Source organism: Bidens hawaiensis, unplaced genomic scaffold, assembly GCF_021521415.1.
Source record: "Bidens hawaiensis isolate Kalapana, Puna unplaced genomic scaffold, B.hawaiensis_p1.1 tig00006677_1, whole genome shotgun sequence".
Lineage (NCBI taxonomy): Eukaryota > Viridiplantae > Streptophyta > Magnoliopsida > Asterales > Asteraceae > Bidens > Bidens hawaiensis.
Genome location: NW_027504968.1, coordinates 37,373 through 65,208, shown reverse-complemented (window position 1 = coordinate 65,208; position 27,836 = coordinate 37,373). Strand labels below are relative to the sequence as shown.

General features: G+C 34.1%; 3 protein-coding genes across 3 annotated transcripts; 1 reads left to right on the top strand and 2 right to left on the bottom strand.

The window, feature by feature from the left end:
• Positions 1 to 2,312: 2,312 nt before the first annotated feature.
• Positions 2,313 to 3,106, bottom strand: LOC143609616 (uncharacterized). Its single transcript, XM_077084324.1, has 2 exons — positions 2,540 to 3,106; positions 2,313 to 2,441 (listed from the first exon to the last, which is right to left on the bottom strand). Exons 1-2 carry the CDS (start codon positions 3,076 to 3,078, stop codon positions 2,372 to 2,374), a joined length of 609 nt encoding a protein of 202 aa, XP_076940439.1. The 5' UTR covers positions 3,079 to 3,106; the 3' UTR covers positions 2,313 to 2,371.
• A 5,779-nt stretch (positions 3,107 to 8,885) lies between these two features.
• On the bottom strand, positions 8,886 to 12,575 carry LOC143609613 (uncharacterized). Its single transcript, XM_077084322.1, has 3 exons — positions 12,394 to 12,575; positions 9,297 to 9,377; positions 8,886 to 9,182 (listed from the first exon to the last, which is right to left on the bottom strand). The coding sequence occupies exons 1-3, from the start codon at positions 12,550 to 12,552 to the stop codon at positions 8,898 to 8,900; spliced, it is 525 nt and encodes a 174-aa protein (XP_076940437.1). The 5' UTR covers positions 12,553 to 12,575; the 3' UTR covers positions 8,886 to 8,897.
• A 10,984-nt stretch (positions 12,576 to 23,559) lies between these two features.
• LOC143609611 (UDP-rhamnose/UDP-galactose transporter 6-like) lies at positions 23,560 to 26,849 on the top strand. Its single transcript, XM_077084321.1, has 5 exons — positions 23,560 to 23,702; positions 23,770 to 23,954; positions 24,497 to 24,697; positions 25,650 to 25,811; positions 26,363 to 26,849. The coding sequence occupies exons 1-5, from the start codon at positions 23,573 to 23,575 to the stop codon at positions 26,690 to 26,692; spliced, it is 1,008 nt and encodes a 335-aa protein (XP_076940436.1). The 5' UTR covers positions 23,560 to 23,572; the 3' UTR covers positions 26,693 to 26,849.
• Positions 26,850 to 27,836: the final 987 nt, after the last annotated feature.

Here is a 27,836-nt window from a genome sequence, read left to right as displayed (position 1 = left end):
ACCCGAAACCCGACATAAATGGTACGGGTATTGCCCGACCCGTTAGGGTTTAGGGCGGGTTTGGGATTAGTTTTGAAATTTTCGCGGGTTTGGGACGGGTTTGAGATTTCTAATATACCCGATTACCCAATAACATAGACCCATTTACCCGATTATATACCTGATGTACCCGATATAGCTTATTATATTACTGTTATTACATATATACTATATTCCAAATATATTATTTGTCGAAGCTTGTTTATGTCAATTATTTGAGATGTTTTACCTATATGGTAACCATCTTTGTAATCGATTAGTTATATTTTGTCAAAACCCCGGTAGAACCCAACGGGTTTTGAATCGGGTATACCAGACGGGTATTTTGTCAAAACCCGATAGAAAACCCGATGGGAAAAAACCCGAAACCTGACGGGTAATTACCCGATTAAAACCCGACGAGTTTGGGATGGAATTTTATAACTGGGTATGGGTTTGGGAATACCTAAACCCGACCCAAATCCAACCCATTGCCATCACTACCATCACCAATGCAATGCATTTAGCATGCATTTGGCGAGTGAATGGTGAGATGGCAAATGATTTGAGCGAAGTGATTGTAAGTAGTGGGAAAATTAATAAAGAGAATGGTAAGAACTTGAAAAACCTATCTTTTTATTTAATTTTTACACAAAATAATAAGAAAAGAAATTAAGTTATATTTTTATGTAATTAAGTTCTTTTTAAAACTTTTACAAACGTTACTTTTAGCTTCTATTTGTAGTAGGGTCGTCCAAACTGCTCGACGCTCGCTCGGAATTTGCTCATAAAATGCTCGCTTGTTTTTTCGCTCGATTGTAAACGAGCCGCTCTGCTCGGTTCGGTTTGTAAACGAGCCAAGCAACGAGCAAAGGTCTGCTACGCTCTGTTCGGCTCGAATATTTTTAATTTATTTTATATATAATTATATATGAACAAATATATAAATATATAGACAACACACATAAATATAAGTTTTCCTATTCCGTTAATTTTATAGTTTTATTAGTTTGATTCAAGTTTTCAGAATGCTAAAAGTTCGTTTACATATTCATTATATCTCACTTCAAACTTCTTTCTCCTAAAAATTTACAACATATTATACGTTTGTCTAAAAACTACTAATTTGTTTACAAAATGTATTATTTATAGCCTTCAAATTTGTTTCTTATTGAAATTTTTAAAGTGAAAAAGAAATAAAAAAATGCTCGAAATCGCTCGATGTTAGATCGAAAAATGCTCGGTTCGATTTTGGCTCATTTCGTTTTTCGCTCGTTTCGAATTCTAGCCATTCAGTTCGGTTGTAAACGAGCCAAGCAACAAGGAAGCCTTCGCTCAGTTCGGCTCGTGAACAGCCTTAGTTTAGAGTCCCATCACAATTTTGATCCACCTTTTACCTTTGGGCCATTTGGATATTAAATGGTCTCAACTATGTGGGCTTATTATGATCATATGGAGGTTCGTATGTAGCATGTAGAGTTGGCCCATTAACTCCGAACAACACAGAGGATGTTATCGAGTAATCGGGTCCAGTAATCGAGCATATTATAAATCACATACCAATCCAAAATCCACGAAAATTTTCAAAAGTAATCCCAAAGTTGTGCATGAATATGTTTTCGTCTTAGATTTTCGAGCAAACTACGGTTTTCGTCCCTGTGGTTTGTCCGAATCTGCGGTTTTAGTCCAACAGTTTTAAATCTGCGATTTTCGTCCCTTTGGTTTCATTTCACTTGCAATTAAAACCGGCCCCACCAACCCCGCTAAGTCTAGTCGTTAAACCCATCAGCGTGAGGGAGTGCCCCTCATGTGAGGGGCACGCTGATGTGTTTATCGGTCAAACTTAACAGGGTTAGTGAGGTCGGTTTTAATTGCAAGTGAAATGAGACCACAAGACGAAAATCGTAGATTTAAAACTTTTGGACTAAAACCGCAGATTATGACAAACCACGGAACAAAAACCACAGTTTACTCTAGATTTTCAGAACCGGTTAGTTTGGTAATAAGAAATATGTCTCAAATTTCTAAAACTGACAAAGATCACAAAAAAGTTAATAAAAGAAGAATAAAACCGTGTTAATTACGACAAAACAAATTAAGAATAACATAATCTAGAAAAAAAATTTGGAATATGAACAAATGTTATCACCCGTGGCCGTTAGTACCATGCTAAATGTTGACTCGATACAACCAACCGATTAAATTCGTTGTAAACGACAAAGATCAGTGTCGTTTACAACACATCTAAAAGATCTGTTGCATTACGCGTGTCAAGATGATCACATGATACCAAAAAAAAACTACTTTCAATACCTTTTAAAAAGAACCAAAACACACCCAAAACTACGTCAAACTACATTATCGTGCACGAACATGTTTTCGCAGTACTGTTTTCAAACTCATTGTCCGAATCACTGTGTTCACTGCAAATACAGGTTTAAATATGAATTAGAAAACAGTGTTTATATAAACATGTAATATTTCATTTTATATAATATAATATAATATAATAAAATCATACCTCGGCTCAAAATCCCGAATCTCACAAAGCTCTCCTCCCGTAACATCTGTCCAATGCACACTCCTTCTAACAGTTTGGTCAACGGGCTCGGGTTTGACCTCATCACAAGTATTAACTGCAACCGGGCCCAAAACAGTCGAGGCCCGTTTCTTCAAGCTACTTTTAAGAGAAACTACGCTTATGCCATTACTATCACCGTCACAATTTGAGGCCCGAGTATTTTCTTCAACTTTTTCTAAACGAGAACTTTTAACAACGTCCTGCTGGTGTTGCGTGGGTCCCACAGACGGGCTCTCGTGTCCTGTGGCTGCACAACCAAAGCAGGTGAAAGAAGAGGACCCGCAGGCGCAACGGGTCTTATTGGCAGCCAGTTGGAGGTCAGGTGCGGGTTCTGGGTTCACCAAATGGTATTGGCTCCACGGGTTAACTCTCATGGGTTTTTCCTCTTTTTTCTGGCCCAAAAGAAGCAGGCTTAGCCCGTTACTGTAGCCCGTAGCCGAGGAAGAGAAGAACCTTCCTCCTTCCACTGCTAATAACATCAGTTCTTTTCATTTGAGCACACCATAAATCTTCAAGAAAGTTGCTAAACACTCACTATTATCAGAATTGATTGTTAGTTTCGAAACACACATCCAAACATTCTGCTTATACTGTAGGATTATCCAAATTCTAAATAAGAAATTAAGAACAGTTAAACACAAATAAGAGGATAAGTAGGGGTGTGCACGGTTTGGTTTGGGGCTAAACCCAAAAACCGAAACTTTGGTTTTTGAACTTTTGAAAATCGTTCGGTTTCTATTTTTCAGTTTGGTGGTTCAGCTTCGGGTTTTTGGGTTTTGCCATTTTGGGCCGAAAAATTTTTTTTGGGCCAAATTATCTACGTTACATATTTATTAAATTCTTATAAATTACTTAATATAAAACAATAAAAAAACGAAAATCTATGCCAAATTATCTACGTTACATATTTATTAAATTCTTATAAATTACTTAATATAAAACAATAAAAAAACGAAAATCTATGAATTCGGTGCGGTTCGGTTTTTTCGGTTTTTATTAGATGCAAAACCAAAAATGAACCATAGTTCGGTTTTTACAAAACCATAAACCGAACCATCGGTTCGGTTTTTTCAGTTTGGAATTTACGGTCTTTTTGATTTCATGCACTCCCTAGATCAGATAGCAATAAGCATGGCAATGGAATCAATCATTCAATTGGATCCATGAAGCATGTGATTAAATAAAAAATTAAAAATTGCAGTTACATATCAGAATTGACCGGCATTTTCTGTTATAAATTTTCAGAAATTTAAAAATTTAAGATACAAACCAGATTGAGATGTTAGGAATGCTTTAGTGATCGTCTATGCTAGTAGAGCTATAAACAAGGCCATGTTCATGTTCGTCTGTTAAGCTTTTATCAGACACCAAACAATTCGCGAACAGCTAACCCGAACAAAATTTCTTGTTCGTGTTCGTTCATTAAGGAAATGAAGGTTCACAATTATAGGGGTGCAAACGAGCCGAGCCGAGACCAAGCTCGAGCTCGGCTCGTTTCGAGCTCTATTTTCAAAGCTCGAGCTCAGCTCTTTAGTAGATTTTCAAGCTCGAGCTCGGCTCGTTTACTATTCATCAATTATTTTTTTATATAATTATAATTATTTTTATATATTTTTTTCTATTATAATTTTACGTATTAAAAAAATACATGCCATTTAGTTTTTTTTATTTATATTTTCATACATTATATATCTTAATATATTAATTAACAATTATTAAATATATATTTAAAAAACTATATAAATGGCAGACTCGTTTAGGCTCTCGCGAGCCCGCTCGAGCTCTGGCTCGTTTATTAAACAAGCTTACTTTTAGGCTCGAGCTCAGGCTCGATCGAGCTTTTTAACGAGCCAATCTCAAGTAGCTCGCAAGCAACTTGGCTTGTTTGCACCCCTATACACGAACACAGATGTACACAAAAATAGAAAGTTGATGTTTTAATTTATTTAACATTCATATTCATATGTTAATTTAACTCATATAAGTTTTATTTTATAGTTAAATAAATTTGCTTAAAATCTTTATAATAAGATTAAAAAACTCTCATCAACCGACGTAAACGAACACATTATCGAACGTCTATGGCCTTTGTGTTCGTTTATTTATTAAATAACAGAGAATATATAACTAACTATATAAGCAATTAAGCATCAATCAATCTCAAAACCCTAGATATTTCATCATAACATAATCAATAACAATTAACGAGCAAATATTGTACGGAATCAAATCATGTTCAATAAATCACAATCCAAAACCTAATTCGTTAGAATACCTAAAAACTCGAATGCTTCAATTAACGGATCTGCGAACGGATTCAGCTGCTGACGTGTCTGGCTGAACTCGCCGGAGTTGGTGGTACCGCGGTGGTTTCCGGTGGCCGGAATATGATTTGAAAGAAGAAAGACTGCGGTGTGAGAGAGATTATTAGAATGTGAAGTTTTATTTAGGATATAAATACTAAATTAATTAATTAATTACTGCTATTTTTTTTATTTTAAGATGGAATCAAATCAAAGATTTGGCCTTCTTTATATCAATCATGTAATGATTCTTTCTGGAATAAAACTAAATTGATTGATTGATTTATGTTACAACTCATAAGAGAATGTTTAGATGGGTTTATTTAGTAATGATTTTTTAATAAAGAAATGCGGGAATCATATGATACGTTTATACAGTTATACGCACCAACAGTTTAGTTTAAATTGGTTTTTGGTAAAACTAAACAAAAAACACAACTTTAGTTTTTGAATTTTTGAGAGCTGTTGGGTTTCGGTTTTACCATTTAAGATTGAACATTTTGGCTGGAAAAAAAATGTTTGGCTCGAAATAATGAATTTTTGTCTAAACTATTTTGTTAATTATTAGCTAACTACTTATTATATATTTGGGCTAAAATATTTGAGTTATATGTTTATTAAACTCTTATAAAATACTTAATATAAAAATAATAATAATAATAAATGGAAATCAATAAATTTGGTTCGGTTTGTTTTTCCGGTTTTTGTAGCATGCAAACCAAAACCGAATCTTAAGTTTATTTTTTTTAATATAAATATAATACCAAACCGTCGGTTTTTGTTTTTGAATTTTTTGGTTCATTCACACCCCTTGTACACAGAGATGATTAGATGTACTAAGAGATAGAAATTGAACGTGCACAGTATATTACACAACCTTGTTACGTATCATATTTGAGGCAAAAATACAATTGTTTATGTATTTTATTAATGTTTTATATTTAAATTGTTTATGTAATGAATAAACTTAAGGTGGTAACAATATAACGTTACGATTATAATCTTTTTAATAAAACATCTGATTTTAATGAGTTGGAAAAAAATATTATGTTACTTAAAGTCGTAAGCCATATATGTTTAGGTGAAAAAACAAGATACGCAAGTACACCCGACGCATGAAGTAGTAGTAGTAGTAAGGAGATAGGATAGAGATGCACTAACAAAAAGTATATATGGTAAAACCTGGTTGGAAAGTATTATTTGGATGGTCCAAAACTAAAAGTAACACAAAACTCTTTTATAATCCTTTGGTGCTTTTTATACATTTATCTTTTAAGAAATAGCTAAAGTGGACTTTGACATGGGTTTTTATATAATAGAATGTTGGTGGTGTGATGGAGGTTATAATGGCTTTGTCAACTTACAAGAAGGTGGCTTTGTTTTTTTATAGTTCATAAAGAGCTTTATCTCAAATTTAATGTTTTTAAATTTGTAAAGAAGCATTAAAACAATCATTACTTGGAATGCTTATAGCAAGTACACCAAAGTGCAAACGTTTATATCATGTACAAAGTTACAAATTATTATCTAAAATTATATATTTGTTTTCAACTCATAAAAACATATATTGGTCCGTTAAGTTTAGCCATCTATGATATAATATGGGTATATTGGTTTTTATTAACCCAAACTATCATCTTTTGGTCTATGTTGGTCCTAACTAACGAATTGACTGCTCATGGTCCCATCTTTTAACATATTTGTTTCCAACGGTCCGCGACTGACTGAATCTTAACGACGTTACTTGTAGGTCGTCGGGAAAACACTTTTGGCCGGAAAACTCAACTTAAACACCGCCGCCACCACCAATTGACTTACCACCAACTAACCGCCACCACTTGAGCACCACCAACCGATCCCGACGATGGTTCTGAAGTTCCCGCGACCTCAATAAATAAATTTTTTTACTAGAAAAAGGTTCTTAAATGTCCGATCAAGGTTACAAAGATGTTTGGGACTAAAATGATGAGTTTTCTAGAAAAAAAGTGAGTTTTACGACCAAAAACATTTTTCTGGCGACTTACAACTAACGTCGTTAGAATACTATTAGTTGCGGACCGTTGGGAGCAAATATGATAAAAGATAGGATCGTTATCAGCCAATTCGTTAGTTGGTACCAGCAGCGACCAAAAAATGATAATTGAGATTAATAAAAGCCTATAATATATAATACTAGATTTTATCCCCCGTATTACGGGGGGTTATTTTACATTATTCGTTTTTAATATTTATATATGTATATTTGGATTTTAATTTTATTTATTGTAAGAAAGTTAATAATTAATATACTTGAGGTTTGATGATAAAATGGTTTCACAAATAAATGATGTGTTATAATCCGGTTTAAAAGCTATCTGGGTTTGGTGATACCCATTACCCGTTTATTTTATTTATTATAAAATTGTTTCTTAATTAAAATAATATCTTTTTTTAAATAAAATAGGATATTAATTTTTAGTATATCCCTATTTTATAGGATTTTCATATCTTAATTTTTAATATAATGAGATGTTATAACCCATTTAAGAGCTATCTGGGTTTGGTGAGACCTTTACCTGTAAATTCGAGTCAAATGCGTGAGAAACCTTCATTTACAAATAAAGCAATTTGATGGTTTGGAAGAATGGTTGTTTTATATTTTTCGTTTTTTAATATTTATTTTTTTAATTTTCTTTATTGTAAGAAAGTTAATAATATACTTAAGGTTTGATGATGAAAGGGCTTCATAAATAAATGATATGTTATAACCCGCTTAAAAGTTATCTGGATTTGGTGACCCATGACCCGCTTATGTTTTTTACTATAAAATTGTTTATTAATTATGAATAATATATTTTTCTTTTTAAATTGGATATTAAATTTTAGTATATCTTTATTTTATAGGATTTTCATATCAAATAATTGGTAAGAATAATTTTTAATTTAATGAGATGTTATAACCCGTTTAAGAGCTATCTGGTTTTGGTAAGACCCATACCCATGAATTTGGGTTAAGTCAATGAGATCCCTCCATTTAAAAATTAAACAATATGGTTGCTTCCATAAAAGGGGGAAGCGACCACATCGCGACACATAAGATTTTAGGGTTTTGGTTTATATATATTATAGATAGATAATATGAATACACTCAATAAAATTATTTGCATAGGGAAACTACATTCCTGGTCAACCCGATCCATACAAAGAGTATAGGTGTACATTATTCGGTTTGAAACCGGTTAAACCAAAAGCCAAACCGCAATGAATTACAAATTTGGCTCTCAGTTCGGTTTCATAAAATCTAAATTCGGTTCAAAGCACTTGCTTTTTTTTTCACCATGTGCAATACTCAATTCGATGTTATCGTGTATGTGATTGTGTGTGTTTAATTATCAGGCTATCAACTCAAAATCTCGATTCGAGAGTAATGCCAAACCAAATTAACTGAAATGCTGGACCAAAATCATGGTTCGGTTTCAGCTATACCTTGTTCCAAATCAGAACGACAAAACTGCACCAAATATTGGAACCAAACGAAACAAAACTTCTTTTGACTATGTGTTGATCGCTATACGCCTATACGGCTCAAATTCATTATTTTGGGCCAACGTTTCTGATCCAAATTCATTAACAAGTGGTTAACAAAAAATTTAAAATCAAAAGTTTTAAGGCCCAAATGCAAAACCCAAAACCGAAGCAAACCCAAAACCGACCTTTGCACACCCCTACATATTCATGTGTAGTTTCTATCTCTTCAACTTCACAAACAAAATATCGACAAAGATAGATTCATAAAAGATAAAACATTATCAAACCCAAAATCTCAAAAGTTGCATACAAGTAAAAATATTTTATAGATAGCATGAAAAGATCCACACACCTTTCCATCCCCTCGAAAACACTCGCTTTTTTTTCACCATATGCAATTACAACCTTCACCGCTAATTTAACTTCGAAAAAAAACATTTTTTGACTTTCAAGCGCACTCTCGTTAGTTACAAATACACAAAGGATTGTTAATGAGTAGAATCATGACCTGTGCTATCTGCATGCATGTCCATTGAAGAATCTTGATGATCATTATTCTTGACACCGTATGCTTCTTGAGAGATATGATAGTTTTGAAGGCTTCGGCGAACTGGGCTCGATAATGCATTTGAGAAAATGTAGTTTTTGGATTGTTGATCATTGTAGGGACCACTAGATGACCCGGAAGTTATAAACGGGTTGGTCACTTGCTGGTTTGGTTGTGAAGTTCTTGGAGCCATTGGTGGATCCTCCACAGATAAATCTAGCTCAGCCTGCACAAGTGCACAGTTATGTATTCAATCTGCATACGCATTAGAAAGTTAAAAATGAAACGAAGATGTGATTGATATTCGCATGTTGCATGTGTAAAATAGACTAAATGGTACCTCAATATAGGCAAGTATGTCTTCTGAGGTCACTCTCAAACCTTCAGCATCTTGCTTAGAAATCCATTGATATAGCTTTTCCTGCAAATTATTATTATTATTATTATTATTATTATTATTATTATTATTATTATTATTAATGAATTCCCTATGTACAGATGATTAACAGCATCATTAAGCAGGCAAAAAGAAGATCAATAAGATTAGTATCAATTTCTAGAGTTCTTAATTCAGTAAACTCGCTCGGGTGCATTGAGAATGAAGCAAAATTGAGCATTACTAGCAGGTAAAGAGCAAAAGAATTGCTATTAACATAAGTCACAACACCACAAAATTAAAGAGCAAAAAAATTAATATTGTAACTGTTATAAAGCAAAGTTTTCCACATGTAACATCAATAAATTACTTCTTTTAACTATGCAAAAATCTGCAGATAGACAAGTCATCTCACCATCAAACAAACAAAGCCAAAGATCGAGAAAAATGTATTCAATTTATGTTCAACCAGTTTATAACTTTGCCCTTTCAACATTTACAAAGAGATGTATAATCAAGAAAAGAAAACTCGCATCTAGCAACAGGCTATGCTATTCACATCAAACCTTTTTTTCCCAGCACCTATGTGCCCTATTTAGCAAATACAAATAGAGGTGCAAACGAGCCAAGCTGCTCAAGGCCCTAAAAAGTGAACCTTGGGCCTAGGAGCAAGGCGCTTAAAAAGCAAGGGACCGATATAAGCAAGATGCATAGCATAAGCGTATCAATTTTTGGGGTTTCAGACAGTTGTAGGCTTGCTTAGGGCTAGTTTAGGCCGGTCTAGGCCATTTTTGGATGCTACACACCAGTTTGCCTGGAGTTTGACCAATTTTGCCGGGATTTTCAGAATCTGTTTGCATTTTCACCGGAATCAGACCATAATCTGGCTGGGATCTTTCCCGAAGGTCGCCAGATTGCCTGGATGGCAGCAAGGCGCTTTCCCTACGCCTTTCCTCGGCTGAAGTGCTAGGCATGTGCCAAAGGGCTTTTAAAAACAGATAAAGCTCGAGCCTTTTTTGAGCCCGGTCCGAGCCCAAGCCTCAAATAAAGCTCGTTTAGTTATCGAGACGGAGCTCGAGCCTTGTATAAGAAGATTGTTTAGGCTTGTCGAGCCTGTTGTGTTTTTAAATTTTAAAACTTTTGGTCTTCAATGTATTAATTTCACACTGCAAAGTTGAGCTCGAGCCGAGCTAAGGCTAGTTTAAGGTGTTTCTCAAATTATATAAAAAAATTAAAAGCGTATATAAACTAACCAATAAATGATAAACGAGCCGAGCCTGAGCTTGATATAATGACCACAGGTCGCGCTTGAGTCCGAGCTTTCATAAGTAAAACGAGCCGAGCCAAGCCTATTCAACCTAGTGCTCAGTTCGGCTTTTTTGCACCCCTACTTTTAACTCTTTCGAGCTTCTATGTATTAATTTCACATTGCAAAGTCAAGATCGAACTAAGCTTTGGCCCGTTTAAGTTATTGCACATGAGCTCCAGCAGAGCTTAGGCTCGCTAAGCTTTTTCTCAAATTATTTAAAAACAATTAAAACGTGCATAAATTAATTAATAAATAGTAGCTGAGCTCCAGCTTAAAAAAACGATTCACGAACCTTAGAAAAAGAACTCCAAAAGAGTCGAGCTCAAGCTCTAGCTCTAGCAAGTCAAGATGAGCCAAGCTTTGGCTCGTTTAAGGTACTGCACACGATCTCCAGCCTAGCTTAGGCTAGTTAAGGTTTTTCTCACATTATAAAAACATAATTAAAAAATGTACATAAACTAACTAAAAATAGTAAGCGAGCCGAGCCTAAGCTCAAGCTTTAAAAAAACTACTCACGAGCCTTAGAAACAGAGCTCTAGCTCTCGTGAGTCAAAACGAACCGAGCTCAAGCCTATTATTTATTAAAATCCTAACGAATTCACAATCACCACACCAAAACAGCCAATCAGTAACATAAAACCTAATTCAATCAAAAATGAAGAAAACCTAGGATTTTCAAACATATAATAATCAAATAATAATAATAATCAACAATCAATCAATCAATTAATATACCAATCCATGACATTCACCAGACATAAATGAGAGCTTCTGTTTATTCATCGATTGTGAGAAAAGCCGAACTTTGGCTCGTTTAAGGTACTCGTTAAGGTTTTCCCAAATTATATAAAAATTGTTACCAATGTATATAAACAAATTACTAAACAGAAAACAACCCGAGCTCTAGCTCTAAAAATCAATTCACGAGCCTCAAAAAAACTTGAAATGAGCCAACCTCAACCAGAAAATATACATTAATTACTAAACAGTAAACAAGTCGAGTTCTAGCTTAAAAAACAATTCATGAGCCTTACAAAAGAAGCTCGAAACAAGCGAACCTCAAGCTAGAAAAAACGATTCACAATCCTAGTGAGTCAAAACAAGCAGAGCTCTATCTCTCGTGAGTCAAAAAAAACAACCTTTGGCTCGTTTAAGGTACTCGTTAGAGTTTTTCTAAAACTATATAAACATTGTTAGTACCAAGTACCAACGTATATAAACTAATCACTAAACATTAAACAACTCGACCTCTAACTCCAAAAGACAATTCACGAGCCTTAAAAAAAAGAAAGAGCTCGAAACGAGCCAACCTCAAGCTAGAAAAAACAATTCACAAGCCTAGTGAGTCAAAACGAGCCGAGCTTGAGCCTAGTAACTTCCCTAGAAAAGCAAATTGATTAAAATGTGTTGAGCTTCTGCTCATTTAAGTAACTCACACGAGCTCCAGCCGTGCTTAGCCTCGTTAAGGTTTTTCTCTTATTTTAATTAAAAATGTACATAAACTAATCAATAAATAGTAAACGAGCTGAGCCGAGCCTAAACCAGGCTCGAGCTTTTTAAAACGATTAACGAGCCAAGCTCTAGCTCTCGTGAACCAAAACGAGCCAAGCTCGAGCCTAGTAACTGCCCTAGAAAACCTAACTCAATCAATCTGTAACAAAACCTAGGGTTTTCGAACATATAATAATAATAATAATAATAATAATAATAACAATCAATCAATGAATCAATTAATATTATAATATAATATACCAATCCATTGCGTTCACCGGATAGAAATGAAAGCTTCTGTTGACTCATCGCCTGCGAGTAAAGCTGCGATAGCGAATTGGCAGCGTTACAGAAACTCGAATACATCGTCCGATCGACTTCGTCTAGGCTTGTCGCCACCGATTTCCTCTTCTTCGCCATTATTATTATGTTTCCGGCGAATTATTATTATTCCGGCGAGAAGTAGCCGGTGACGGTTGTTTCTAATTTATAAGGAATCGGTGGTGGGAAAGATATTTTTAGGCGTTATGTTCTCTTTTCCATTGTATACTTTTACGTCGGGTCGGGTCGGGTCGGGTCGGGTCGGGTCGGGTCGACACGAATAAGCAGTGTTTTAAAAATCTTGACTATGCGTCAATCAATTCTTGATTAATCGATTAATCGTAAGTCCCCACTTCACAGATTAATTTGGGGATAGACGGTCAATTAATTGGTCGCTGGTCAAATCCAGCCATAATTATGATTAATCGGACGTATGCGTATGCGGACTTTTCATACGAGGCTCTGGACAAAACCGATGGTTTCGGTGAGATTCCGACTGTAATCAATGATTTTCAACGAGATTCTAGTCAATTTCTGGCCAAATTTGTTTTTGTATATATAAAATTGAAAATTAAATATAAAAATGTGTGCATGTATATTTTAAACTGAAAACTTACACATTAAAGTTCGATCCGATTAATCGCTAGTCCCACCTCACCGCCCAACTAAGCGATTTCTACAACACTGCGAATAAGTATAAGGGTTAAGTTCGGAGTTCACCTATTCAAACGTAAAACATATCGAATGAACATGAAAAGAGCTTAGAGCATGTATGAACAAACGTAAACTAATAAACATAAACGAATTTAAATGAACGAGCGTTCAAGAACCTCAATGAACCAACGAGACATGTGTTCTTGTACGTTCGTTTAAATAAATGAACAAAAAGTTGTGTTCATGTTAGTTTGTTCTTTAAATAAATTAACTTCATGTAGAGTTGTTCATTGAACATCTGGTTCATTTATGGCCATATCCCTAATGTTTTGTTATAATCATAGCATATAAATAAGGGCGGGATGGTCAGTCTGGGTTATTATGGGCTAATATTGAACCTACAACGGATGTTTCGTTTTCAAATTTTTATAATTGATCGTTTCACTTAATTCTGTAACTATTTGATTCGGTTTTCGTACTTTGTATAAGAATATAAGTGACAACTAATATGATTTTTAAAGAATTAAAAACAAAAAATTTAAGATGACATACCTTATATTAAACCATATATAAATATTGGCTTTGATGCCCAACCAATAAAAAATCAATTATGTAAAAATAATAATTCATAACCAACCATTAATTTGTCAAATCAACTCAATTATTTGGTTTTTGTGTTCACTCATACCTAATTATCACTTCTTGTTACTTATCTAGTTCGGTTTCGTGTTGTGTTATTGACTATAATATTCAACCTCGTGATCTATGCTCATATGTTTCTAAATTCTAATTATTCCTTAAACCTTAAACTAGAGGTGCACAATTGGGGTTTTTCAAATACCTGGTTTGGGTATGGAATCGAGTTTGGGTATGATATGGTATTGGAAATCAAGTATTGACAACACCCGGGTCGGGTTCAGGTCCGGGTATTGTCTCTAAAACCATACTCTATGTATCGAGTTCGGGTCAGGTATAGAACCGGGTATTCTAAAACCAGGTATTTGAATATCCTATTTCCAGGTATTGAACAAAAAAAATCATATTTTTGGGTTTTTTTCGGATATAAATTGGATTTTTTAAGGGGTTACACTTTTTAGGGGCATTTTCGGTTATTTTATGTATTTATCGGGTAATTTCGGATATAGACCGGGTATCTGAAAAACCCGTTTTTGGGTATTGGAAAAACCCAGTTTGGGTATGGAACTGGTTCTTGTTTTCGGGTATTACCGGGTACAAATCGAGTCCAGTACGGGTTTTGATATTGAAATACATACCCTATCCGTACCCTACGGGTAGGGTCGGGTATAAAAACCGGTTCTGGGTTTTCTTCGGGTCAGGTTCGGGTTTTAGGTGCCCCTCTGCCTTAAACTTTACTTTGTTTTATTTGGGCCCAAATGTGTGTCTAGTATTGGGTTAAAAGCCTGTTAATGCATATTAAAACAAACTGGGCCAAGCCTATTTTTTCGAACTGTTTAAGGCCCAAATAATTTTTGCTAGTTTTCATTCACAAACGTCAATACATGTAGAGGTGCATAACACGGGTATTTTTAGGAACCGATTCCGTGGATGGTCAATAAAAGTCAAGACCGGGGCGGGTAGGAACCGGTTCCGGATATAGTCAGGTATTTGAGGGTTTTTGACCAGGTTTCCTGGGATTTTTTTCGGGTTTCGGGCAGGGTCGGGCGGATTTTGACCGGGTAAAGATGGAATCGGTTTTGACGGGCCCGGGCAGGGTTCGTCTCCGGATACAGGTTTAGGTGAAACCTAATACCAGGTCGTACCTGCGGGTCAGATTCGGAACCTGGTATTTTGTGCACCTCTAAATAAATTTATATTACTGAGGAATTGAGGATTCAAACGAATCCAAGCTCTTATCAGGTTTTTTATATAAAATATAGAATTTTTTAACAATTTGAGAAAATAAATTTTAGTTATCAAATAAAGATTTATGTGTATATGGGAATTTGAGCGAAGCTTAACCCGAAGTTAGTCTTCGAGAGTCGAACTTAAGTTTACATTTTGAAGGTTTTTCGAGTTGTAAATTCAAGCTCGGACTTCAGCAAAGTAGCACACATATCATGCATATATACGAGGTTAGTCACACTAGGATGAAAATCGTTCATAAAGATAAATAAACACAAAAGTTAAATGGGCAATGATTTTGTGTATATTATACAAGAAATCCTCTCAAACACGTAGCAAATACATTTTAGAATAAAGTGTATGTTGTATACACATTTGGACCTCACGGCCCTTGGCATACGACTGTTCTCTTTTCTTTCCACTCCAGATGACGCTCACAATTATTGCGTCAAGTCAACCTTCATTTAACTTGTCTGTCGTTATACTTAGCTCATTTCTCATTCAACTTTATTGTGTATTATGATGTATGATATAACTTTTACTTATTTGGAAGCCTACACTTCTAAACAAGGCAAATTGTAAATAAATAATCTCATCTTTTGTATATTGGCTGATAATAATTTCATCTTTAAAAATCACTACCAATGATCCAACCCTTTCAAATATTTTTGTTTCAATGAACTTCTGTTATAAAAAACACTTTGCGTTGTTAAATATTTTTCGGAATTTCAATCCGATGTTTTAGGACTTTTGAAACAAGTCAACTGATGTAAAACTTTTCTCGAAATGGTAATTCAAATAGCCTGATTTTTGTTAATCAGAAATTCAAATGCCTGAATTGAAATATTGTTTCGTCGTTTAGATCCCGTTTCGAGATAAGTTTATGTGTTGTAGCAATTTATGTATTTTTTATAGAAAATCAGTAAATAATTAAATAAAATGGACGATAGTCAAAAGTGTAATTAGAGGCAAGCATCCCCCTTGTTGACGTATCAGTCACATAAAGGAATTAAATTATATTCTTCAAATTGTTTTAATCAACCTATCACACTATATGTTTATTACAAAATTATTTTAAGCATACGAGCATATAATACAGTCGTATGTAATGCTTGAATGGTTAACTAGGATATAGTCCATGTAATACACGAATGGTTAAAAAAATACAACAAAAAAGTTAGATTTAATAATATACGTAATAACATACATTGTCGTCTCAAAAGCATATTAAAATATATTTATATGTCTAAAAATATGTTTAATATAACATATTTTTATCTTATGGATTTATAATAACATACATTGTCGTTTCAAAAGCATATTAAAATATATTTATATGTCTAAAAATATGTTTAATATAACATATTTTTATCTTATGGATTTATAATAACATACATTGTCGTTTCAAAAGCATATTAAAATATATTTATATGTCTAAAAATATGTTTAATATAACATATTTTTATCTTATGGATTTATAATAACATACATTATGGAAGAATGATTTTGTTTTAATAATATAAATAAGTAGATTAAAATTAAATAGATTATTAGGTGTAAATTATAATTTTGGAAATTGCTGAGGTGGGATCTTATGTGGATAGCTTAATTAAAAGCCATACGAAAAGCATGTTTTTTTTAATATAATAGTTAGATAGATAATTGTTAAAAGTAAACCAACGTGTATGATTGCATAACCCTGTTATACATCATATTTAAAGAAAAAAGTATGAGTGAATTATGCAGGATTATAAGAATATTGGTTTTAAATAATTATAATTATGTCTTATTGGTAAATAACAGTCTCAACTTCACTCTTTGCTGGTGTTAGTCTCAACTAAAGGTGCATTGTTTATAACGGTCCACGACTAACAAAGGACTAACTCCGTTAGCTGCAGGTCGTCGAAAAAACATCTTTTGTCGGAACACTCATCGTTTTTCGAGAAAACTCAGCCTTTTTGACCCAAACATATTTGTAACCTTAGATATGATCTTTATGAATATTTGTTAGTAAAAGCCCCAGTTATCGAGGTCACTGAAACTCTAGAACCACCGCCAGAATAGGTTGGTGGTGCTCAAGGGTGGTGGTTGGTTGGTGGTAAGTTAGTTGGTGGTGGTGGTGCTCAGATTGAGTTTCCAGCCAAAAAAAAAAAAGTTTTCAGTGACCTACAACTAACGGAATTAGTCATCTGTTAGTAATAGACTGTTATTAACAATGCACCTTTAGTTGGGACCGTGACCCGCCAATAATGAAGTTGAAATTGTTATTGACAATAAGACATAGTTGAAATAGAACCAATATTCTAATTTTATATCATATGAATACAAACCTAAACAAATTTAAAATATTAACTTCTTAATAATTATAATAAATTAAGACATATATATGTATTATGCATTGTACATGACTATAAAGTCTCACAAACATTGTCTAGATGAAACCACACAAAATTCTTGTACACTCCGTAGAGTCATTATATTCTTATACAACTATTGTGGACTTCTATTATATAACACAACACTATAATATATTTAATAAAAACAAGCTCTCAAAACAAATAAGACAAATATAAGATTTAGAAAATAAGACAAAAAAATATATGCTATTTTGTATCATTGTATGAAGAGTTTAGTGAGGAAACAAACCCATATTACATGTGGAGTAAACCTATGTTAATTTATATAATTATATGTGTTAAGTATAAACCCCTAAAATTTAGAAATCCCAATCTTTGATTCTTTGTGTAATTTTATATCCGATTTTAGACTGGATCTTCATACACGTTTAATTTAGTAACTGTTGATAACTTTTTTTTTAAACGTCGATTGACTTTACAAAATATTTACCTATGAAAATAGTATGTGGCTTACATATGTAAGAAAATAATCATTCATTGTAATTTTTGTATAAAAAATACATGTACATTAGTACATACATCATAAAGAAATAGTGTATATACATGTAAATATGTTATTGATTGCATTTTGGCCTAACAATTTAATATTGCATTATAAAATTCCCAAGATCCACTTTTTGAGTTAGATTTATGTTTGAAAAATACTCAAACGTGTACTTTATTATCAACACATTCACCTCACAATCTCAAAAGTCAAAGTCAAAGTCAAAGTCAAATAATCAAAACCTAACTTTTCCAATGTCTAAAGTTATTCATAATTTTGTACCATTTCTTTTAATCCTAAGTTTCTTTCATAATACTCTTCTTAAAACCACATTTACTTTGCATACATCCAAGCATTACACATATGGCCTTATATATTGATATTAAAGTTTTCTTACTTAAATTACAAATTTGGTTATCTAAACCAACCTATTGTGCATGTCACTAGGTCGGGAAGCTACCAACGACGCTTGCCTTGTAGAAGAAGTCAACCTCATGTAACAATATTTATCATCACTTATGAAGTTTGCTTCACCACTGCATATAAGCAGAGGATAACTAACATATCGTGAAAGTTATGTTTCACAAAGTATTTCTCACGTCTTACACTTACAATCAGAAACTCACCATATGTTACGCACAAGGCAAAAAGGATTAGTATATTGGACAACTTCATTGTTACATACTAAATAGTAGAGGGATTGGGATTGTAATAGTTGAATAGTTAAGGGTCTATTGTGTGGCATTGGGTTAACCTGATTGTACTTAAACAATCAGATCTGAAGAAACACTAGGTGAACCCACAGGCAGATTATAGATAATCTGGGGGTTAAGTAATGTTTCCCACGGATGAGGTCTAGCAGAGAAGGTTGTTCTTCTAGAGACCTGCAAAACAGACACCGTAAGCTCGTCACTGAGAAGGGGGGGTTCCTCCTTGTGACCACCCTCCGGCGTGAGAATCAAACTATATTGCTCTGAATATGTGTATATTAAGAGATTGCTAGATAAGATTGAGATATCAGATGATGTCCTTACCATTCCAAGGTGTTGGAGTATTTATAGCCGAAGGTAGGTTTCCAAGCAGGTATAGCCGGCTGAATAGTATTCCTGTTCTACCAACAGTGGACTATGCACAGGCCATGCTGGTTGGTGGATAGGTTACGGCCAACAGTAATAAGGTCGGCTGTATACTGTTCCACCAACTGTAGGCTGCGCACGTCCCATCATAAGGGTTGGTGAGTAGGCAGCGGCTAATAGTGACAAACAGTACTAGAGGGTGCTCCTCCTCGTATTGTTGTCGGTGAGCTGTCACCCTGTGATTAGTTCATGGGCTGCTCTGGTCAAACTGTCTGTTCCGTCCATACCTTAGTAGGTATAGTACGAAAGACCTTCCAGAAGCATACGGACTGGCTCATTTAGGCGGGAGTGTTCCCGCCTTGCTCATTCCTTCATGTGACAACTGAAGTAACGAATGCCTTGTGCGTGTAGCCTTGCTGTTAGTGCGGGTAGCCTTCCCTGATGGCTTGTATCCGCAGCTGCGGGAACAGGCGGGGTACTTCACCATTGGGAGGCTTTCCCTGCGGGTACAGCTGGCGTACTGCGCGTAAGGTTCTTTGAGCATTGTGGGTCCTGCTGGAGCAGTTGGTCATCGCGCAGACGTCCCTGTTCAAGGTGAGTCTTGCGGGTCCAACTGGGCTCTGCTGGGACCTACCTCTTCAAGATCATTAAGAATGAACCATCAATGAATTGAGATTACTTCTTCTTCTCTTAGTTTCTTCTTCTCTTTATCGATCATCGCTTGATTACCGATTGTATCGTAACATTTATGTGAATTTGTACTAAAAGCGTACACCCAAAGAAAACCCTAGGATATTATACTTGTAGAAAACGCATCTTAGACCATCAAGATACCCTACTTCCCAAGTTCCATTCAAGCAATTGTTCTCAAAGCTTAAAATTATCAAGTGTTAAACAATAAGCACTATAAGACTGATTATTAGTATGTAAACCTAAGTAACTAATCAATCTAGTTATAGTTACATTCTTGAGTTCAACTATATCTAACAATGGTTACATGTTATATGTCATATGCAAACCTATAAAGGTATAAATCAACTACACTAGACAACCTTGACATACACTGTGGCCAACGAAATGTATTGAAATTACTTAATATTAACATAGCGTGTATGAGAATTAAACTATATGATTAATTATACAATAATCTCGTCTATTTGCGATTGTAAACATACATCAAGATTCAATAAATAACTCGCCCTACCCGTCTTCAGGGTAGTCACGTTTACAAGACATAAAGTTAATGACATGTACCTTGCAACCCATATTCTTCTTTATTTCCCTATGATGTCCTCTACCAACATCTCAAACCACTAACATCTATCAATTGTACTACATGTAAGTTTGAGACAGTAACACATGGCTTGTTCTCTATAAACAGCAGTATGCTTTTCAAGTGTTAGCATGCCTTGGTACGAAATTGTATACTCCTATCCTCCTAGTTGTACCCGTTTTAAAAACCGAATAACATCATAAATAATTTAATATATTATATATGTATAACTAATTTAAAAACCGAATAACATCATAAATAGTTTAAGATATTATACATGTGTACCTAATTTAAAATAAATTATGAAATTCCTTTATGTTGTATCAATTTGGAATGTTAACTATATATAAACTCAAATAAACAAAATATAGTCATACGGATCTGTATGGCCCGTATTGATAGGTTGACAAGGAGAAAATGGTCATATAAGATAAAATGGTTATACTAGTCGTATGTCATGAAAAAACGTGGTCATTCAAGTTGTATGAGGGGTAAATCATACAAGTGGTACCCGTATGCCATGATATTGTTTTATTTTATATCAATTTGGAATGTTAACAAATTAAAAAAACTAAAATACACAGAATATAGTCATGCGGTGCCGTATGGCCCATATTGGTGGTATAACAGGCAAAAAATGGCAATACGGGCCGTATAAGAGAGATGCATAGAGATTAATGGTCATACGAGCTGTATAAGAGACAACTCATACATAATATATAGTTTTTTTTGACTGATATAACATTGACAAAAACATACAACTTTTATGTCCATGTTTTGCCAATGATATGAAAAGCTCTAGCGTGCATTGTAGAGTTCAATAGTTTATTTGACATCATAAAACTTATATAACATCATACTATCCATATAATATGAAACACTCTAATATACACCATTAAACGGTGTATTTGTCTAACCACTTCATCAAACATTATTTATTAATATAATGATATATCTTGAGTTTAAGTGAAGCGTTATAAAAATTAGACCAAAATATGATAATATTCAGAGAATCATTTCTTTTTTTTTTTTTATAATTCTACGCCATTTAACTTTATAGTTTTGTTAATTTGTACATAAGAGCTTTGAGCTATGACAACTATGAAAAAGTTTTTATCAGTTGTAATATGTATTTTGTTTACTGTGCTTTAATAAATTTATTGCTTACATGTCTATACGTGGCTTATTTAATGCAATTTCTTTTGACCCGAGCAATTTTGACTTAACCCGATTTAGTTTGACTATACACATTCTAGGTTGAACATTTTTAACACCTACTTACAAAAAAATTATAGAAAAATTCTAGATACGGTCACTGATGCATATAGAAAGACATATCTTTAAACATAAATAAAGGAATGCATTAGTATCACCGGTGACCATTTTACATCCTTATAAAATAACTTTATTTAAAAATAATAAAATATTATATAGTATAAACATAAATTCAATATAAAAATAATATTCATAAATCATAAGTACCGGAAGGCAACTCACCTCTTGTTTGATACTCCCATTCATTCCGTTATATTTCAGTCAAAGTCTTTCCTTCATATTCTCAAACCACCACAAAAACATAACCACACCTTCATTTTATTTATTATGTATGTATAAATTCATTCAACTCAATTCATCGAGGTACGCTAACCGTTTTCCGTTACTTCGTTACATCAGTTGCAAATTCGTTACAAATTCACGTTTGTTACTTTACAGATCTGAAATTAGTTTAACACCACAGCGGTTATTGCGATCTAACTTCGATTAATTGTTTATTTAGTTTGTTTGATTATCAAGTGTTAAGTTACGGTTTCCGATCTGGTTAGTTGTGGATCTGCATTTTGATTGAGTGAATGTTTGTGTTTATTGATTTGTTTGGTGTGAGGTTAAGTAGTGGAGTAGAAACGGATCGGTTACGCTAGATTTGGAGTTGCGGAGTTGAGTTGTGGTGAAATTGAAAGTGTATAGCGAGTAGTTTCATTTATGTTTGTCTGTTTGTTTACGTTCGTTCGGTTATGTTTGTTTATTTATGTTTGTTCATTTATGTTTGCTTGTTTATGTTCGTTTAAACTTTATTAAATACATATGTCGTCATATTTATATAAATTAATAAATAAAATAAATGTAATATACATATATATATACATACATATTATTAATTTATAATTTATATTAATTTGACGACAAATGCATTTTATGAAGTTTAAACGGACATAAACATGCAAACATCAATAAACAAATATAAATAAAGACACATAAACGAACTAACTTAACTAAACAAACATAAATCAAAGCATTCAATATACACTTTCAACTTCATTAGCACTAAACTCCTCAACTACAAATCTATAAAGTATTCGATCTGTTTCAACTCAATTACTTAAACCTCATAGCAAACAGATCAATAAACATAAGCAACCTGAAGTTAATCAAAACGTAGATGCGCCAATAACCAGATTGGAAACTGTAACTAACACTTGAAATCAAACTAATCAACAATTAACGTTATTCTCGGTCCAAATTTCATAAATCAAGGTTAAATCACAATAATCGCCCGTGATGTTGAAGTAATTTTAGATCTACAAACTTCAACTGGATTTAGAAGTTGACGTATGTATTAATCCAAGTTAGTCTACTAGTTGTCGAGCCTTAACGAGTCTTGTGCATTTTTAAGTTTTATCTCTTTTGGATCTCTATGTATTACTTTCACACTTCACAGCTAAGCTCGAGCCGAGCTTTGGCTCCCTTAAGGTACTATACGAGCTCGAGCTGAGCTTTGGCTCCCTTAAGGTACTATACGAGCTCGAGCTGAGCTTTGGCTCCCTTAAGGCACTTTACAAGCTCGATCCAAGCTTAGGATCCGCTTAAGGTTTTCTTAAAATATATAACATAATTAAAAACGCATATAAATTAATTTATAAATAATAAACGATCCTAGCTTAAGCTCTCGTAAGTCAAAACAACCCGAGCTCAAGCTTAATCGAGCTCGGACCCAAGCCTATTATTATTATTATTGTTATTGCTATTATATTTATTATTTTCTAGAGTTTCCCCTAAAACTTTCTAAAATTATGAGATTATTATTAAAAAAAAACATTTTCTGATAATTTTACTCCACTTGAAGTATTATTAAGTATTTAACATTTGTAACATCTTCCTTGATATTTTATTTAGTTTCAGTCAATGCTTGTTGTGCTATATTTTGCTTATTATTAATCTTTGATCAATTTCATAAGATACAAGTGACAAAACAAGAAAACGTCCTTGGGTAATGCGGAATTGCAGAAACCGATTCATCATTCACAAGGAGTAAACATTCTTCAGTCGAATAATGCTAAAAGTATTGCTAAAGAAAATGACTCCTTCAAGTAAAGCTGATAAAAAGGCAGTGATCGACATTGCTGCATGGTCGTTCAACATCATCACTTCTGTTGGGATTATCATTGTGAACAAAGCTTTAATGCAAACATACGGTTTCACGTTTGGTAAGCTCTATATTTAAACCTTGTTCATCGCCCTCGATATCATACTTAATGTTTTATTTGTATGCAGCAACGACATTAACGGGATTGCATTTTGTTACCACTACCTTGATGACGATTGTTCTTAGGTGGCTCGGTTATATCCAACCGTCTCATCTTCCCGTTTCAGATCTTCTGAAATTTGTGTTGTTTGCTAACTTCTCCATTGTTGGAATGAATGTTAGTCTGATGTGGAACTCTGTGGGATTTTACCAGGTAATAATATTATTATAAAATTTAGAGTAAACTGCGGTTTTCGTCCTTGTGGTTTGTCCAAGTCTGCGGTTTTAGTCCAATGGTTTCAAATTTGCGATTTTCGTCCCTATGGTTTCATTTCACTTGCAATTAAACCCGAAATCACTAATCCTGTTAAGTCTGGTCGTTAAACCCATCAGCGTGTCCTTCACGTGAGGGGCAGTTTTGTCCCTTTTCTCCCCAAATAAACCCCAGTGCTAATTTGCAAGCCCCCTCACGTGTGGGGCTTGGGTGTATTTTGGGAAAAAAAAAGGACAAAACTGCCATCACGTGAAGGACACAATGATGGGTTTAACGGCCAGACTTAACGGGTTTAGTGAATTCGGGTTTAATTGCAAGTGAAATGAAGCCACAGGGACGAATATCGCAAATTTGAAACTGTTGGACTAAAACCGCAGATTTGGACAAAACACAGTGACGAAACTCGCAGTTCACTCTAAAATTTATAATATAATCCAAATTATTTATACTTATGTCTATTGATGTTTTACAATTTTTGTCAGATAGCAAAACTGAGTATGATCCCGGTATCCTGCTTGTTGGAAGTTGTTTTTGATAAGATACGATATTCACGAGACACGAAACTCAGTATTTTGATTGTTCTTCTCGGTGTTGCGGTTTGCACGGTTACTGATGTGAGTGTTAATACTAAAGGTTTTGTTGCTGCTGTTATTGCTGTATGGAGTACAGCTCTTCAACAATATGTAAGTTCTGCATTCTGCATTAAAGTTGACCCGTTTGGACCTGCAGACAAAGTTAGGCCTGTAAATGAACCAAACGAACACGATCGGAGTGTAAACGAACATACCTGAACATAAATGAACCTTTCTGCATTTCTTGTTCGTATTCGTTCATTAAGAAAATGAATATGTTTATGATCGCTTGCTAAGAAAATGAATATGTTCGTGTTCGCTTGTAAATCGTATTCGTTTATGTTCGTTTGTTAATGGTATAAACGAACGGCTCACAAAAATAAATGAACGAACATAACTGAACACGAACACATTTGGACCTGCAGACAAAATTCAGGGCTCGTAAATGAACCAAACGAACACGAGCGGAGCGTGTTTGTGTTTGCTCGTTTAACTTTAACCAAACAAACGATCGAGCTTGAACAATTAAATGAACATGGCTTTCTTGTTTGTTAAGAAAATGAATATGTCTGTTTTTGTTTATGTTCGTTCGTTGACAGTATAAACGGACGGCTTACAAACGTAAACGAACGAACATAACTGAATATATATGAACGAACATAACTGAGCTAAAACCAAGTAAAAGTAAATGTGAATGATGTGTTGGGCCTAAAAAGTTATTAAAACTAGACTAAATTGTAATGGGCCTAAAAAGTTCAAATGAATATATTAATGAACATAAACAGACAAACTTGAACAAACGTAAACTAACCAACATAAATGAACAATGAGCAAACATAAACGAATTTAATTGCACGAACGAGACATGTATATGTTCGTTCGTTTAACTAAAGGAACACAGTTTTTGTTGATGTTCATTCGTTCGTTTATTAAATAAACGAACTTCCGGCCGAATGTTTCACGAATTGTTCACTGAGCGTTCGGTTCGTTTACAGGCCCGCGTTTATCATTTCATAGCTTCTGCACGTTCTGTTTCGTATGCTAACTCCAAGTTTATTTACAGTATGTGCATCATCTTCAAAGGAAATACCAGTTAAGTTCTTTCAATCTGTTAGGACATACCGCACCGATCCAAGCTGGATCCCTGCTACTAACGGGCCCTTTTGTTGACTACTGGTTGACCAACAAGCGTGTGGATGCTTTTACGTATGATACATCATCTCTGGTAAGCAGCCTTTGACTTTGACTTTGACTTTGACTTTTTGACTTTGACTTTTTAGTTTTGACCAATGTTGTAAAAGTAGGTCCACAAGGCCAAGTACTCCTTGAGTACTCGCTAAAAGGTATGGCGTAGAGGCGAGTTTCTTTAACTCCGCCTAGTTACTAAGAATCGATCAAAGGTGGTCAACAATAGCCAAAATCACATCTAGTCGGTCAATTTGGGTCTGTTTTGGCTTAAAAAATAAAACATAATTCGTATATCTATAATATTAACGAAAGAATATCATTTTTTAAATTAATTATTAGCAATTTTCAGAATGATTTAGTATTTATAAAAATATTTTTCTTATTTATATTGATATTCACTTATTTTGTTATAAATATTAGTAAACTTTATGATATTTGACATATATATAATATCCAAAAATTATTTTTCTTTGTATTTTCCATTTCCGAGTACTCTCCAAGTACACGCAACTCCCCAGTTGGCCGCCTAGCGACTTTTACAGCCTTTTTTGACTATCATTACCATTACCAATGACCTTCTATTTGCAGTTGTTCTTATTCCTTTCATGCACCATTGCAATCGGAACCAACTTGAGCCAATTCATCTGCATCGGGCGGTTCACCGCAGTCACATTCCAAGTCCTCGGTCACATGAAAACCATACTCGTGCTCACACTCGGGTTCGTGTTCTTCGGCCGAGAAGGACTCAACCTACACGTGGTTCTCGGGATGATTATAGCAATTCTAGGTATGATTTGGTACGGTAACGCCTCATCGAAACCGGGTGGTAAAGAGCGTCGGTCTTACTCGCTTCCTAAAACGAGCCAACCGAAAAAGGACTCGCTTCTAGAAGCTTCGGAGACCGATGAGAAGGTGTAAGGAAGCTAATATATTTTGCAAGTGTAATACAAAAAAGGAAACTACACAAAGCATGGGTTGTTATTTTTATTTTAACTTAAGTTATATGATTTTTGTTTGTGATAATGATTTAAATTGTTGTTATGAGTTGAAGAACTTATTAGAAGTGGGAAAGCATACTCTTTACTTTCATTGTTTTAGATCTATTAAAGTGTAATGTAATTGCCTTTTTTGTTCTTCAAATATTGTTGTTGAGCTTGTGATAGAACTTATTACAGCTAATAACAAAACCTATTTTTTTATAATTGTGTTATTAATAAGTAATAACTAGTAAATATCAGCACAAATGTCACAAGTTATATTAATAAAGTTAATTAGACAGTTAATATATGGTTTCTTTAGAAGTAAAGAGAGAATGTAATTTGGTTTTTGTTTGATAAAGTTGGTTATTCAATCGTCAAAATAAATATAACACACACTTGTATAACGCAAATTGCGTAAAATCGTTACAATATAGGGATTTTTAACGTCGATGACCATCCAAGATGTTTACCTAACGAGGTTTAAACCAAGAACCATTTTGATGGTTATCTACAATATATACCTTACCATCAGGTCATCTTATTATGGTTATCTACAATATTGATACATTGGCTCCACAAAAGCTTAAATGGTATCCTACCCACAAAGGTACCATGGCGGGAGTTTTTTTTTAAGTTCGAGTTAGCTTAGGCTCGGTTCGCTATTTATTAACCAATTTATATACGTTTTTAATTATGTTTACATATTTTTGGCTCGAGCTCATGTAACGCTTAGCCAAAGCTCGGCTATGCAGTGACGTAAAACTCAAAATAACACAAGGCTTGTTAAGACTTGATGATTCTAAATGAGCCCCTCATACAAGGCTCGAGCTTGAGCTCGATAATTAAACGAGCTCATTTGAGGCTCAGACTCAGTTCGAGTATAAAAAAGCTTGACTCGTTTCAAGTTTTATATCCATCCGAGCTCAAGTAGCTCGCGAGCGGCTCGACCTGTTAGGACCCCTACCTTAAATTACATTTTCTTTAGAACTCACAATAATTAACCATTTTTCTAATAATATATCTAGAAACGACTTGATTGGTGTTAATTGTAACCTCAAACACTTGAATTGAAGCATTGTTTT

Coding starts and splice junctions, on each gene's coding strand:
- LOC143609616 (XM_077084324.1), bottom strand. CDS start 3,078: ATGTTATTAGCAGTGGAAGGAGGAAGGTTCTTCTCTTCCTCGGCTACG. Junction 2,442..2,539: donor ATTCGGGATTTTGAGCCGAG/GTATGATTTTAT, acceptor CTGTATTTGCAG/TGAACACAGTGATTCGGACA.
- LOC143609613 (XM_077084322.1), bottom strand. CDS start 12,552: ATGGCGAAGAAGAGGAAATCGGTGGCGACAAGCCTAGACGAAGTCGAT. Junction 9,378..12,393: donor CCGGTGAACGCAATGGATTG/GTATATTATATT, acceptor AATAATTTGCAG/GAAAAGCTATATCAATGGAT. Junction 9,183..9,296: donor ACATACTTGCCTATATTGAG/GTACCATTTAGT, acceptor GCACTTGTGCAG/GCTGAGCTAGATTTATCTGT.
- LOC143609611 (XM_077084321.1), top strand. CDS start 23,573: ATGACTCCTTCAAGTAAAGCTGATAAAAAGGCAGTGATCGACATTGCT. Junction 23,703..23,769: donor AACATACGGTTTCACGTTTG/GTAAGCTCTATA, acceptor ATTTGTATGCAG/CAACGACATTAACGGGATTG. Junction 23,955..24,496: donor ACTCTGTGGGATTTTACCAG/GTAATAATATTA, acceptor AATTTTTGTCAG/ATAGCAAAACTGAGTATGAT.